The sequence below is a fragment of the Scyliorhinus torazame genome, chromosome 21 (assembly GCF_047496885.1).
Source record: "Scyliorhinus torazame isolate Kashiwa2021f chromosome 21, sScyTor2.1, whole genome shotgun sequence".
NCBI lineage: Eukaryota > Metazoa > Chordata > Chondrichthyes > Carcharhiniformes > Scyliorhinidae > Scyliorhinus > Scyliorhinus torazame.
The window spans coordinates 15,387,380-15,400,778 of NC_092727.1; the positions used below are offsets into that span (position 1 = coordinate 15,387,380).

At 54.4% G+C, this 13,399-nt stretch overlaps 1 protein-coding gene across 2 annotated transcripts in view; it reads left to right on the forward strand.

Annotated features, from left to right (window-relative positions):
• Positions 1-1,245: 1,245 nt before the first annotated feature.
• LOC140398188 (platelet-activating factor acetylhydrolase IB subunit alpha2-like) overlaps positions 1,246-13,399 on the forward strand; it is a 36,752-nt gene continuing 24,598 nt past the window's right edge. Inside the window, exons 1-3 of one of the 2 annotated variants that reach the window (XM_072486541.1) lie at positions 1,246-1,409; positions 4,165-4,300; positions 9,160-9,359. In XM_072486541.1, coding sequence (XP_072342642.1) covers positions 9,279-9,359 — 81 coding nt within the window. In that variant the 5' untranslated portion in view covers positions 1,246-1,409; positions 4,165-4,300; positions 9,160-9,278. The remainder of the gene's footprint in view (positions 1,410-4,164; positions 4,301-9,159; positions 9,360-13,399) is intronic. The other variant, XM_072486540.1, reaches the window with a different exon arrangement.

Sequence of the window (13,399 nt, forward strand, 5' to 3'; positions counted from 1 at the left end):
CGCCCCTCTCATTTGTAAATACAGAAGAAAAGTACTCGTTCAAGACCTCTCCTATCTCTTCAGACTCAATACACAATCTCCCGCTACTGTCCTTGATCGGACCTACCCTCGCTCTAGTCATTCTCATATTTCTCACATATGTGTAAAAGGCCTTGGGGTTTTCCTTGATCCTACCCGCCAAAGATTGTTCATGCCCTCTCTTAGCTCTCCTAATCCCTTTCTTCAGTTCCCTCCTGGCTATCTTGTATCCCTCCAATGCCCTGTCTGAACCTTGTTTCCTCAGCCTTACGTAAGTCTCCTTTTTCCTCTTAACAAGACATTCAACCTCTCTTGTCAACCATGGTTCCCTCACTCGACCATCTCTTCCCTGCCTGACAGGGACATACATATCAAGGACACGTAGTACCTGTTCCTTGAACAAGTTCCACATTTCACTTGTGTCCTTCCCTGACAGCCTATGTTCCCAACTTATGCACTTCAATTCTTGTCTGACATCGTATTTACCCTTCCCCCAATTGTAAACCTTGCCCTGTTGCACGCACCTAACCCTCTCCATTACTAAAGTGAAAGTCACAGAATTGTGGTCACTATCTCCAAAATGCTCCCCCACTAACAAATCTATCACTTGCCCTAGTTCATTACCAAGTACTAAATCCAATATTGCCCTTCCTCTGGTCGGACAATCTACATACTGTGTTAGAAAAGCTTCCTTGACACACTGCAAAAACACCACCCCATCCAAACTATTTGATCTAAAGAGTTTCCACTCAATATTTGGGAAGTTAAAGTCACCCATGACTACTACCCTGTGACTTCTGCACCTTTCCAAAATCAGTTTCCCAATCTGTTCCTCCACATCTCTGCTACTATTGGGGGGCCTATAGAAAACTCCTAACATGGAGTCATGTTGTCAAACAGGAGCAGGCTGAGCTCATTGTCCCTACCTATGATGAGGGACATTGCACAAAAGCTCCGCCGGAGGGCGCTGCTGGTGGAGGGAGGGAGCGCGAGCACGCATGCGCGGCGCAGCAGGGCCCCGCCGGCCTGCGGGGGAGAGGCGGGTGCGAGCACGCATGCGCGGCGCAGCGGGGCCCCACCGGCCTGCGGGGGGGGGGGAAGGGGAGCACGAGCACGCATGCGCAGCGCGGCAGGGCGCCGCCGGCCGGCTGATTGACAGCGGGGCGCGCGGCTGATTGGCGGCTGGGCTGAGGCGCCGGCAGCCAATGGGGAAGCGGTGCAGGGGCGGGACTTCTGCCGGTTGATTGACGGGCGCAGGCGGAAGTTGGTGGAATGCTGTGGTTCCAGGAGGCTTGGATACATTTGTTGCAGAGGAAGGAAAAGCCCGAAAAAGGAAGAGATTGAATTGGATACAGAGGGGAGCCAGTCGGCTACAGCTCACTCTGCCTCAGGTACCAGCTCCCCCCAGACCCCCTGTGACTGCCTGGGCCTCACACCATGGAAGCTGACCCTCTGCCACTCTGGACAAATACCTGATGGCCTGCAAATGCAGGATGCACATTCCAATTCTCTGGCATTGTTACGTCTTTATTTTTTGAAAAATAATGACCAACCACCCCTCCCTGCCTAAACTTCTGGGAATCCTGGCGACGTTTGAGCATCAGCTTTCTCCCAAGCAGGCTCTGTCCTCTCTGGCTGGATCTCTCTCTCTCTGTTTGAGGGAGGGAAGAGGGGGTGGAAAATAAAACCCCATTTCCAGAAATTTAAACAAAATAGCTCGCTGGCTGGTGAGGAGGATGCAGTGCAACATGTCTGCAGGCACAGCCAGTCACAGGGGGGGCAGCCACTCCAATAAACCCCTCTGCTCTGCAGGGGCTTTTCTTTTCTCTCTCGTTGCAGGCCTTGGGTTTTGAACTCTGAAATTGGACATGGTTGTGTTGTGTGTGGGGTAATCCCACCTTGCTCAGGGCTGGCCATGGTTACTGTTGGGGGCATTTATAGCATTCTCACAAGTGGATCTGGAGTATTTGGTGGGGTAGAGTTGAGGAAACTTTGCGCCTACCTGTGCTGTCCCAAGTGTTTGGCATTGATTCTGGGTTTTTACAATGGAAAAGTATGCACTAATATTCCTTACGAAGCAAATAAGTAGATAAAACATTTTTTTATAGGTATTGGAAATGGTGGAGGTATTTTATTAGTTTTATTTGGGAATTTTCTACCTCTTTCTAAGCTGACAGGATTGGATAATGTGTTTGTGGACACTGTTAATGTGGATGTTTGCTCTTGAAATTTAACACATTTGTCTCACCAATTGGACTCCAGTTAAACATGAAACTTTTCAGTGGACCCCGTAATTTTATTTTGCCCATTGAGTTACTTTTCTTTAAATGGTGGCTTCATCAGGAGTCGGCTGATGAGCCCAGGCGGGAGGAGTGACCGAGCTGGATTAACACCAATGCAGTGTCATCACTAACCTAAGGGGTAATTCAGTAGCCTGTGTCACTTCGATTCAGCTTCAACGCATAAGCAACTTCTCCAAAGAAGTTCCCTTGTGATCAGGGGCATGAATGGTCTGAATAAAATTTTCATAAGATCAGAAATAACAAGACTGCCAAAAATAAAGGAGTAACCTTCTAGCTTAATTTTTGAATGGGGTAAAAATAAGTGGAATATCCTTTTTTTTAGAGTCACTGTTTTGATTCCAGGGATGATTCATTCCTGTACAACAACAACAACAAAATTATGTAGCACCTTTAATGTAATAATGATCTGCAGGATCATTGTAAATCCAAGTGTAACAGAGAATAAAACAAACGTTCTGCTCAAGATGAGGGTATTCACACTGCCCACCACACATGTTGAGGGCATGCTGGAAACCATTATCTGGGTTAGTTTTTAATTGGGAGCCCTAAAATGAAGACCCAGAGTGCAGGGTAGCACTCTGGTTGAAAAGCGTCAGTGAGAAAATCCCAGTGAATCGGGAAGTGACGAGTGAGTGGTGCCCTTAATTTTGACAAGTCTGAAGATTTTGGTGGCAGGTGGGACTGAGGGAGACGAGGTTGTCCTCAGCTTTGAGGTCCTGCTAAAGGATGCTCTGGAGGAAGAGATTGTATGATGAGTCTTTTCAACACAGTGAAGATGAAGATCGTGAGGGTCATTTTTAACTTGGCCCACTGAACAATAAACCAGAGGCCTAAAAATTTGCCTGAACAATGGAACTGAACATGACTCTCCTTATCTCTTAATTTCTCACCTTAGGCGTGTGAATAACTGAATTTGGCAAAATTGGGAATTTAATAGAATTTACAGCACTGAAACAGACCATTAGGCTCCCACTGGTCAATACGAGTGTTTATCCTCCACATAACTCTCCTTCCATTTTATTCATTCATTCATTCAAGGCCAGTGTTTATTGCCCATCTTCAATAGCCCTTGAGAAGATGCTGGTAATCTGCCTTCTTGAACTCCTGCAGTCCTTGGGGTGAAGGTTTTTCAACAGAGCTGTTAAGACGAGGAATGTCAAGATAAGTCTGTTCACTCTTTGTTGGCAGCTGTGGGGGGGGGGGCGATTCTCCGATATTGAGGCCAAGTGTTCGCGTCGTCGTGAACGTCGTCGCGTTTCACAACGGTGTGAACAGGGCCCGGGCGCGACCTATTCTGGCCCCCACGGGAGGCCAGCGCGGCGCTGGAGCGATTCACGCCGCGCCAACCCGCCAATGCGCAGTTGGGGCAGCTCAATCCTGCGCCTGCGCAGGGAACTTCTTACGCGGGTCGGCCCCGACCCAACATGGGGTCGGTGTTCAGGGGCTGGCAGCGCCAGAAATTAGGCCGGGGGGGGGGGCGAGAGAGGCCGCCCTGCCGATCGGTGGGCCCCGATCGCGGGCCAGACCCCATCGGAGCGCCCCCCCAAACAGGCCGTCCCCGAGCATTCCCGCAGAGCTCCCGCCGGCAGCCACCAGGGGTGAACGGCGCCGGTGGGACTCTGTCGTGTCGGAGCGGCCGGCGCCACGCCAAATGCGCCGGCGCAAATGGCGCCGGTTCCCCACACCTCGGAGAATCGCACGCCGGCGTTGGGGCGTCGTGGCACGGTTGCGGCGATTCTCCGGCGCAAGGCTCGGAGAATCGCCCCCTTTATGTCTCACTTCCTGCATCATCCTTGTACAGCTTCTTCTGCAGTTTCCCCACTGTCTTTATTTTTTGTTTTAGGGACCAGAACTGCGCAAAGTACTCAAAAGTGTGATGTTAGGAGGCCCAACATATTAATATATTTCATGAAAGTGAATTAGAGGAGTCGCAGCATCACTCACCTCGCAATCCTGTTCTGAACCAGTGGTGCAAGAATGTGAGTGTGAATTTGTTTGTTAATGCACATGAGCAGATGGCAACTTTATCAGTGCAACATTTTAATTGTAAATCCTCTTGTTGATGTGTGCATTCGTGCAGATGCTGCAGCACGGGAGCGTTGGCAAAATGGTGGAATGTATCGTAGTTGGATGGTGTTCAAGGTTTGAAACTACTGTACATAACAGCTCATCAATGTGAATTGCCTCCCTCAATGTTTTGTCGATCTTGAAGATAACCAACAGAAAAAGCTGTTTGCCACTGCTGTTGCCTGATCTGAGAAGTGCATGTGTGGTTGAGGAAATGTTTGTGGGGATGTGGAGAATTTTCTAACGAGCATAAATGTTAAAAAGCATGAAATCGGCATGTCATTAAGTAACTGGGCCGAGAGGGGATGCAGGTTCAGACTGCATAATGAACTGGAAGCTGAGGGAAAGCTGGACTTAAGGCTCTGTGTGTTTAAAATGTTGTATGGAGTCACCCTCATTGTGCCTTCTAGCTGCTCAATCAAACCGCCTAACCAAGATCTTTTTAATATCATTTTTCATACTTCCTCTGGTGCAGTTTGTCACCTAATGCGATCAGGTTCCCATTTTTCCTTGCGCTACTTAGTTGGTGTCAGGCGAACTGGAGTAGGGTTGGAGGGAGTGATGGGGCGACATGTGCTGAGCTCTTCGAGGTGGAGTCTGGGAGCCACGCCTGGTCCATTTCTGTCTGTTCGCTCTTCCTCCTCCCTCGGGCAGGGTGACATCTCCGGGGAGCTTTATCATGGTGTAGACCGGCTGTGGGAGGGAGCTGCTTGTACTGACTTGCGAACTATCAACTGTTGCAGAGATAATGCAATTCGCCCGCCCTCCTGATGTAAAGTCGTCCACCTCCAAGACACGAGATCAAATCTAGCCTGGATTGACAGGCTGAAGGGCCCGATGTGAAATGAAGAGTCTCACTCCAGTCACGAGGTCACAAGTCCACAGGCCATAACCCAGCCCTAATCTGGCAACCCCCTGCCAGAGGCCAAACATGGGGGAAGTTACACAGGGGTCGTAAAGGACTCGATCCTGAGCAGCCATGTTATTGGGCAAAGGGAGAACTTTACTCTGTTTCTAACAAGGCAGTCCAGGTGCCTAAGATGAGAGTATTTTATTTCCAAACACAAATATCCCAAGTCCTTTTGTAGTCCAGAAACTGCACCAACATAATCATTGTTAAATCTTATTGGAGCAAGTGTGACTAGTCTATTGGTGCCAAAACTTTATATAAGTTTAGTGCCAACACAGAACATTGTTCTGACTTGCCACAATTGCTATAATAGTCGTTAAAATCTGTAATGGGGTCAGAGATGTTTTGAATGCAGAAGGATGTATATTTTTGGTGTTGTACGCTGCGTGGCTCAAACTAAATTTCGAGTTGTTAAAATTGTGGCAGGTATAAAATGGCAGGTAGGTGCTCAGCAAATATTTGGTGTGACTTTTTTTTAAAAGCTCAAAGCCTAATTCACTGACGGGCAGTAGAAGCAAAGGAATCCCTGCATTAACTGTCTTGGCAGCGGGCTTGGTGAAGGATTTTACCGTGATGCCGGCTGTCATTGGCGTATCTCCGAGCCGTGGTGCGATCCGCCGTGATGAGTGTTGTGAATTGTGGGTTTAACCAAGTGCTGGTTGCGCGGTTCCGTGGAGGAGTGGCAGCTTTGCTTCTATGAATGATGCTGCTACCCTGACTTGACGACCAGGACTTTCAGTGCTGCAGTGCAGCAGCTAGTTTATTTAGTCTATTTATAGTCTCTGCCTTCCTTTAACTCTGGTGTGTTGGCTTTTCCACGCAGTGCATTAGGAGGCCAGAAAGTACCGGAATTTGACTGGCCGGTAACCTCAGCAGTGTGACTAGTCGAGGAGGGTCTGAGTGTGGCTTTCTGCTTCATTTTTTCACGACCGGTTTCATCAAATTTTTTTTTGTCCTTTTTTTTCTCTCTCTCTCTCCTCCCACTCTCTCCAGTCATGTATTCTCTTCAGTTTTATTCTCATCCGCTAGTTGATCTTCGTCTTCCCCTCACTCCTCTATCCCTCGTTTTTATTTTTGGCTTTTCCTTTCTTATTACACCTTGACCGTCTCAAGCTTGGAATTTATCGCAGGCAGTGGTAGGCCTGATAGGAATCTCCGAGCCTTTGGCTGAGGCCGAATGCCAATGATGGCGAATCTCCTTGAGCTTCCCTCGGGGTCCTAGTGTTTTCCTTTGACCGGTGATGGGCAAGGAGGAAGAATAATCCCGGGTAGCCTGGCAGCAGGAGTCCGGCCACATGGCACCGGACAGGAACTCCTGCCAAGCTGGACATTTGCACTGATGGCCTTTGGAAAATTCTGTGGCTTTGAATGATTGCCGGAAGACGGTTGATAAGACGTTTCGCTAAAGGCTCACTGGAGCGTTTCTGAGCCACGTTGACAGCATGGATAGAAAGCGGGTTCACCAACAGCAGATTGAGGTAGGGCAGTTAGATCTGCTCGGCTGGTGAAGGATTGGAGGTGGGGCAACTTGGGGAGGGTTGTTTGGGGGGGGGGGGGGGGGTCAGTGCTCTTTTCCTTTTTTTCCATAAATTTAGAGTACCCAATTAATTTTTTCCAATGAAGGGGCAGTGTAGCCTGGCCAATCCACCTACCCTCCACATCTTTGGGTTGTGGGGGCGAAACCCACGCCAACACGGGGAGAATGTGCAAACTCCACACGGACAGTGACCCAGAGCCGGGATCGAACCTGGGACCTCGGCGCCGTGAGGCGGCAGTGCTAACCACTGCGCCACCGTGCTGTCCGTCAGTGCTCTTTTTCTGAGTATACGAATGCTCTTTGCGTTAGCCCAGGCACAAACGTGCAATGTTTGTGCAATGTTTGCACAAACGTGCAAGGTTTATCAGGCGAGCTGTAAATGGGTTCAGGAAGAATGGGATAGGTTAGCAGAATGGCGGATATTGTAGTTAAATGTGAAGCAATACATTTTGAAATAAGTAACGGATGTATACACTCAAATGAAAGTTCAGGTTGAAGTTTATTTTAGCAGCAGCAACTGTTTATTACTTTACAACCTGAACCATTCTTTACTTAGAAGGTAGAAAGACAGCCTTTTCATTTATATATCATCCTTCATGCCCGTGGGACATCCCAAAGGAACCTATGGCCTATATATATATTTTATATATATATATATATATATATATTTGAAGAATAATTGCTGATGTATTCTAGGAAAAGCAGAAGTTAATTTGTGCACAGCAAGCTTCCACAAACAGGCGGTAATCATGCTGGTTCACCGACGTTGATCAAGGAATACATATAGGCTCGGTCTCCCGGGGCGAACCCCCCTCTGAGAGGGCAAATTAGACCTCACTTTACTGTCTCCTCTCGAAGACACGACCTCTGACTGTGCAACGCCCGCACTGCAATGTTAGCCTAGAATTTGTGCTCCCGTCCTCTGGAGCGAGACTCGAATCACAACATTCTGACCTGACCTAAGAGGCAAGAGTGTAAGTCTCCAGTGTGTCGCAATTCATGGTGACACTCACTTTAAATAAATCTAGTTCACACGTGAATCCAGACCGGTGGTGGGCAGCCTGAGGCCCGGGCGCTACATGTGGCCCACCTGGGATCTGAGTACAGTCCACGTGACGTTTTGTTGACCGTTGTCCTTGGACAGGGTTACTGGGTTCCGTCTGTGTAGATTTTTTCCTACCAGTATGACTGAAGTGATCGGCACAGACCACATGGGTACATGAAGTGAGGTGTGTGCTGATTACTCACAACATTGACTGTGCGAGCTGTGCACTCCCTCTGCGTCCAAAGTGTAAATATTTATTTTGCTTCTACCATTTTAAATTGAGGATAGTTCTATTAATATATAAACGATGAAGCATTTTTTTACAAATCATTACAAAATATTCGGTGTATGTAAATGTATTTAATTTTATTCATGGTTAGCGATTTTAATCTTGCAGCCCACTGATTTGATACAGGGCCACTCATACGGCCTGCTCACTCAGTCTAGGGTTTCCTATTGCTGGTCTCAATAATGCACCTTGATGGACTCTTTGGCTGATAGGTGTATCACAGGCCTGCCCCATGATCTCCTAACAGCATATCCACCCCTGTGCCTTTTCCAGCCTTGGTCACTGGAAAGATCGGCACTAATTCTTATTAAAAGGAATAATCGGCTGGGACTGTCCACCCGCAGCCACCCTGGAAACCATCAGCTTCCTGCCGGATATAATTGAAAATATCTGTCACGTCCACAATGGAGTGGCCTCTGCTGAAGATAATCCCACAGAGTTTATTCTTATCGTGGGCGTTAGGGTGGAAGTGGGGAGGTTTTAACTTGTTCTTGACTGAACATGGTACTGTTCGATGGATTTGTTCATTTATTGAGAAACACGTGTTGGACATACTCGGGTCAGGCAGCGTCGGTGTAGACCAAAACCGAGTTAACGTTTCAAGTCGATGACCCTTCCTCAGAACTGGAAGCGGTTCTAGATTCAACGGATGATAATAAACACCCACGAAGACCATTATTGATTGATTGATTGATTTGATGTCACATGTACCATTAAAAGGGGGAGGGTCAGGAAAGAATAGCAGGGAAGGTCTGTTTTGGGGTGGAGGGCAGGACTGATCAAATGACAGAGTGGATGATGATGATGCAAGGCAAAATGCAGCAATAAAATAAACATTGGTTCGGAGGAGGTGTAAATGGCAACAGCAGAACCATTGCCAAACTTCTTGGGGGGAAATGGGAGCAGCAGCTATAATCTAGTTTAATGTTGAAGCTGGGAAAATTGCCGTTGTCATTTATTTGTCGTCTTTCTTTCTGGTCTTCTTTCTAGCCCTGTTTTTAACCGAGGAACGCACAGCACACCGGCTTTGAGTGCTGGTTGCACGTCTGAGCCACTGCTCCCTACTTTATTCCTGGTGTTCAGTTCTGGAAGTCACCTCTGGGGAAACGATGAGCCAAGAGGGTTTTAACTCGGCTGCAGTCCCGCTATGTGCAGAGGATGTCCAGGGAGATGGCCGATGGAAATCACTGGTAAGAAGCCTGGCTGCTTCTGAGTGAGTCGCTGGTACTCGCGCGGAGAAGGATCAGTTTGCAACACACTAATAGTTACAAGAGTGTCAAATGCTGAGGGCTGCAAGATTTCTCCCAACATTAAATTTACCTCCACCCACCTTCGACGTCCAAACCAAAAATACTGAATCTATGAAAACCACTGGGTAAGACTCTGAGGACTCTGTCTGATGGTTAAATAGCTCGCTCGGAGGTCAGTGAGTGTAGCCTGATCTGACCTCTATTTTCCACACACAAACACACACGCAGACACACCACACATACATACACAACACGCGGACACACACGCAGATACACCACACATACACACACACACGCAGATACACCATACATACACGTGTACACACACCCGTGCGCGCACACCCGTACGTACGCACACACACCCGTACGTACGCACACCCCCCGTACGTACGCACACCCCGTACGTACGCGCGCACCCCGTACGTACGCGCGCACCCCGTACGTACGCGCGCACCCCGTACGTACGCGCGCACCCCGTACGTACGCGCGCACCCCGTACGTACGCGCGCACCCCGTACGTACGCGCGCACCCCGTACGTACGCGCGCACCCCGTACGTACGCGCGCACCCCGTACGTACGCGCGCACCCCGCACGTACGCGCGCACCCCGTACGTACGCGCGCACCCCGTACGTACGCGCGCACCCCGTACGTACGCGCGCACCCCGTACGTACGCGCGCACCCCGTACGTACGCGCGCACCCCGTACGTACGCGCGCACCCCGTACGTACGCGCGCACCCCGTACGTACGCGCGCACCCCGTACGTACGCGCGCACCCCGTACGTACGCGCGCACCCCGTACGTACGCGCGCACCCCGTACGTACGCGCGCACCCCGTACGTACGCGCGCACCCCGTACGTACGCGCGCACCCCGTACGTACGGGGTTGTACGTAGGCGCGCACCCCGTACGTAGGCGCGCACCCCGTACGTAGGCGCGCACCCCGTACGTAGGCGCGCACCCCGTACGTAGGCGCGCACCCCGTACGTAGGCGCGCACCCCGTACGTAGGCGCGCACCCCGTACGTACGCGCGCACCCCGTACGTACGCGCGCACCCCGTACGTACGCGCGCACCCCGTACGTACGCGCGCACCCCGTACGTACGCGCGCACCCCGTACGTACGCGCGCACCCCGTACGTACGCGCGCACCCCGTACGTACGCGCGCACCCCGTACGTACGCGCGCACCCCGTACGTACGCGCGCACCCCGTACGTACGCGCGCACCCCGTACGTACGCGCGCACCCCGTACGTACGCGCGCACCCCGTACGTACGCGCGCACCCCGTACGTACGCGCGCACCCCCGTACGTACGCGCGCACCCCGTACGTACGCGCGCACCCCCGTACGTACGCGCGCACCCCGTACGTACGCGCGCACCCGACGTACGGGTTGTACGTAGGCGCACCCCGTACGTAGGCGCGCACACCGTACGTAGGCGCGCACTCCCGTACGTAGGCGCGCACCCCGTACGTAGGCGCGCCACCCCGTACGTAGGCGCGCACCCCGTACGTAGGCGCGCACCCGTACGTAGGCGCGCACCCCGTACGTAGGGCGCGCACCCCGTACGTAGGCGCGCACCCCGTACGTAGGCGCGCACACCGTAGTAGGCGCGCACCCCGTACGTAGGCGCGCACCCGAGGCGGCACCCGTACGTAGGCGCGCACCCCGTACGTAGGCGCGCACACCCGTACGTAGGCGCGCACCCCGTACGTAGGCGCGCACCCCGTACGTAGCGCGCACCCCCGTACGTACGCGCGCACCCCGTACGTACGCGCGCACCCCGTACGTACGCGCGCACCCCGTACGTACGCGCGCACCCCGTACGTACGCGCGCACCCACCCGTACGTACGCGCGCACCCCGTACGTACGCGCGCACCCCGTACGTACGCGCGCACCCCGTACGTACGCGCGCACCCCGTACGTACGCGCGCACCCGTCGTACGCGCGCACCCCGTACGTACGCGCGCACCCCGTACGACGTACGCGCGCACCCCGTACGTACGCACGCGCGCACCCCGTACGTACGCACGCGCGCACCCCGTACGTACGCACGCGCGCACCCCGTACGTACGCTCGACGCGCACCCCGTACGTACGCACGCGCGCACCCGTACGTACGCACGCGCGCACCCCGTACGTACGCACGCGCGCACCCGTAGTACGCACGCGCGCACCCCGTACGTACGCACGCGCGCACCCCGTACGTACGCACGCGCGCACCCCGTACGTACGCACGCGCGCACCCCGTACGTACGCACGCGCGCACCCCGTACGTACGCACGCGCGCCCCCGTACGTACGCACGCGCGCACCCCGTACGTACGTACGCGCGCACGTTCGTAAGGCCCCCGTACGTACGTACGCGCGCACCCCGTACGTACGTACGCGCGCACCCCGTACGTACGTACGCGCGCACCCCGTACGTACGTACGCGCGCACCCCGTACGTACGTACGCGCGCACCCCGTACGTACGTACGCGCGCACCCCGTACGTACGTACGCGCGCACCCCGTACGTACGTACGCGCGCACCCCGTACGTACGTACGCGCGCACCCGTACGTACGTACGCGCGCACCCGTACGTACGTACGCGCGCACCCCGTACGTACGTACGCGCGCACCCCGTACGTACAGTACGCGCGCACACCCGTACGTACGTACGCGCGCACCCCGTACGTACGTACGCGCGCACCCCGTACGTACGAACGCGCGCACCCCGTACGTACGTACGCGCGCACCCCGTACGTACGTACGCGCGCACCTCCCGTACGTACGTACGCGCGCACCCCGTACGTACGTACGCGCGCACCCCGTACGTACGTACGCGCGCACCCCGTACGTACGTACGCGCGCACCCCGTACGTACGTACGCGCGCACCCCGTACGTACGTACGCGCGCACCCCGTACGTACGTACGCGCGCACCCCGTACGTACGTACGCGCGCACCCCGTACGTACGTACGCGCGCACCCCGTACGTACGTACGCGCGCACCCCGTACGTACGTACGCGCGCACCCCGTACGTACGTACGCGCGCACTCCCGTACGTACGTACGCGCGCACCCCGTACGTACGTACGCGCGCACCCCGTACGTACGTACGCGCGCACCCCGTACGTACGTACGCGCGCACCCCGTACGTACGTACGCGCGCACCCCGTACGTACGTACGCGCGCACCCCGTACGTACGTACGCGCGCACCCCGTACGTACGTACGCGCGCACCCCGTACGTACGTACGCGCGCACCCCGTACGTACGTACGCGCGCACCCCGTACGTACGTACGCGGCGCACCCCGTACGTACGTACGCGCGCACCCCGTACGTACGTACGCGCGCACCCCGTACGTACGTACGCGCGCACCCCGTACGTACGTACGCGCGCACCCCCGTACGTACGTACGCGCGCACCCCGTACGTACGTACGCGCGCACCCCGTACGTACGTACGCGCGCACCCCGTACGTACGTACGCGCGCACCCCGTACGTACGTACGCGCGCACCCCGTACGTACGTACGCGCGCACCCCGTACGTACGTACGCGCGCACCCCGTACGTACGTACGCGCGCACCCCGTACGTACGTACGCGCGCACCCCGTACGTACGTACGCGCGCACCCCGTACGTACGTACGCGCGCACCCCGTACGTACGTACGCGCGCACCCCGTACGTACGTACGCGCGCACCCCGTACGTACGTACGCGCGCACCCCGTACGTACGTACGCGCGCACCCCGTACGTACGTACGCGCGCACCCCGTACGTACGTACGCGCGCACCCCGTACGTACGTACGCGCGCACCCCGTACGTACGTACGCGCGCACCCCGTACGTACGTACGCGCGCACCCCGTACGTACGTACGCGCGCACCCCGTACGTACGTACGCGCGCACCCCGTACGTACGTACGCGCGCACCCCGTACGTACGTACGCGCGCACCCCGTACGTACGTACGCGCGCACCCCGTACGTACGTA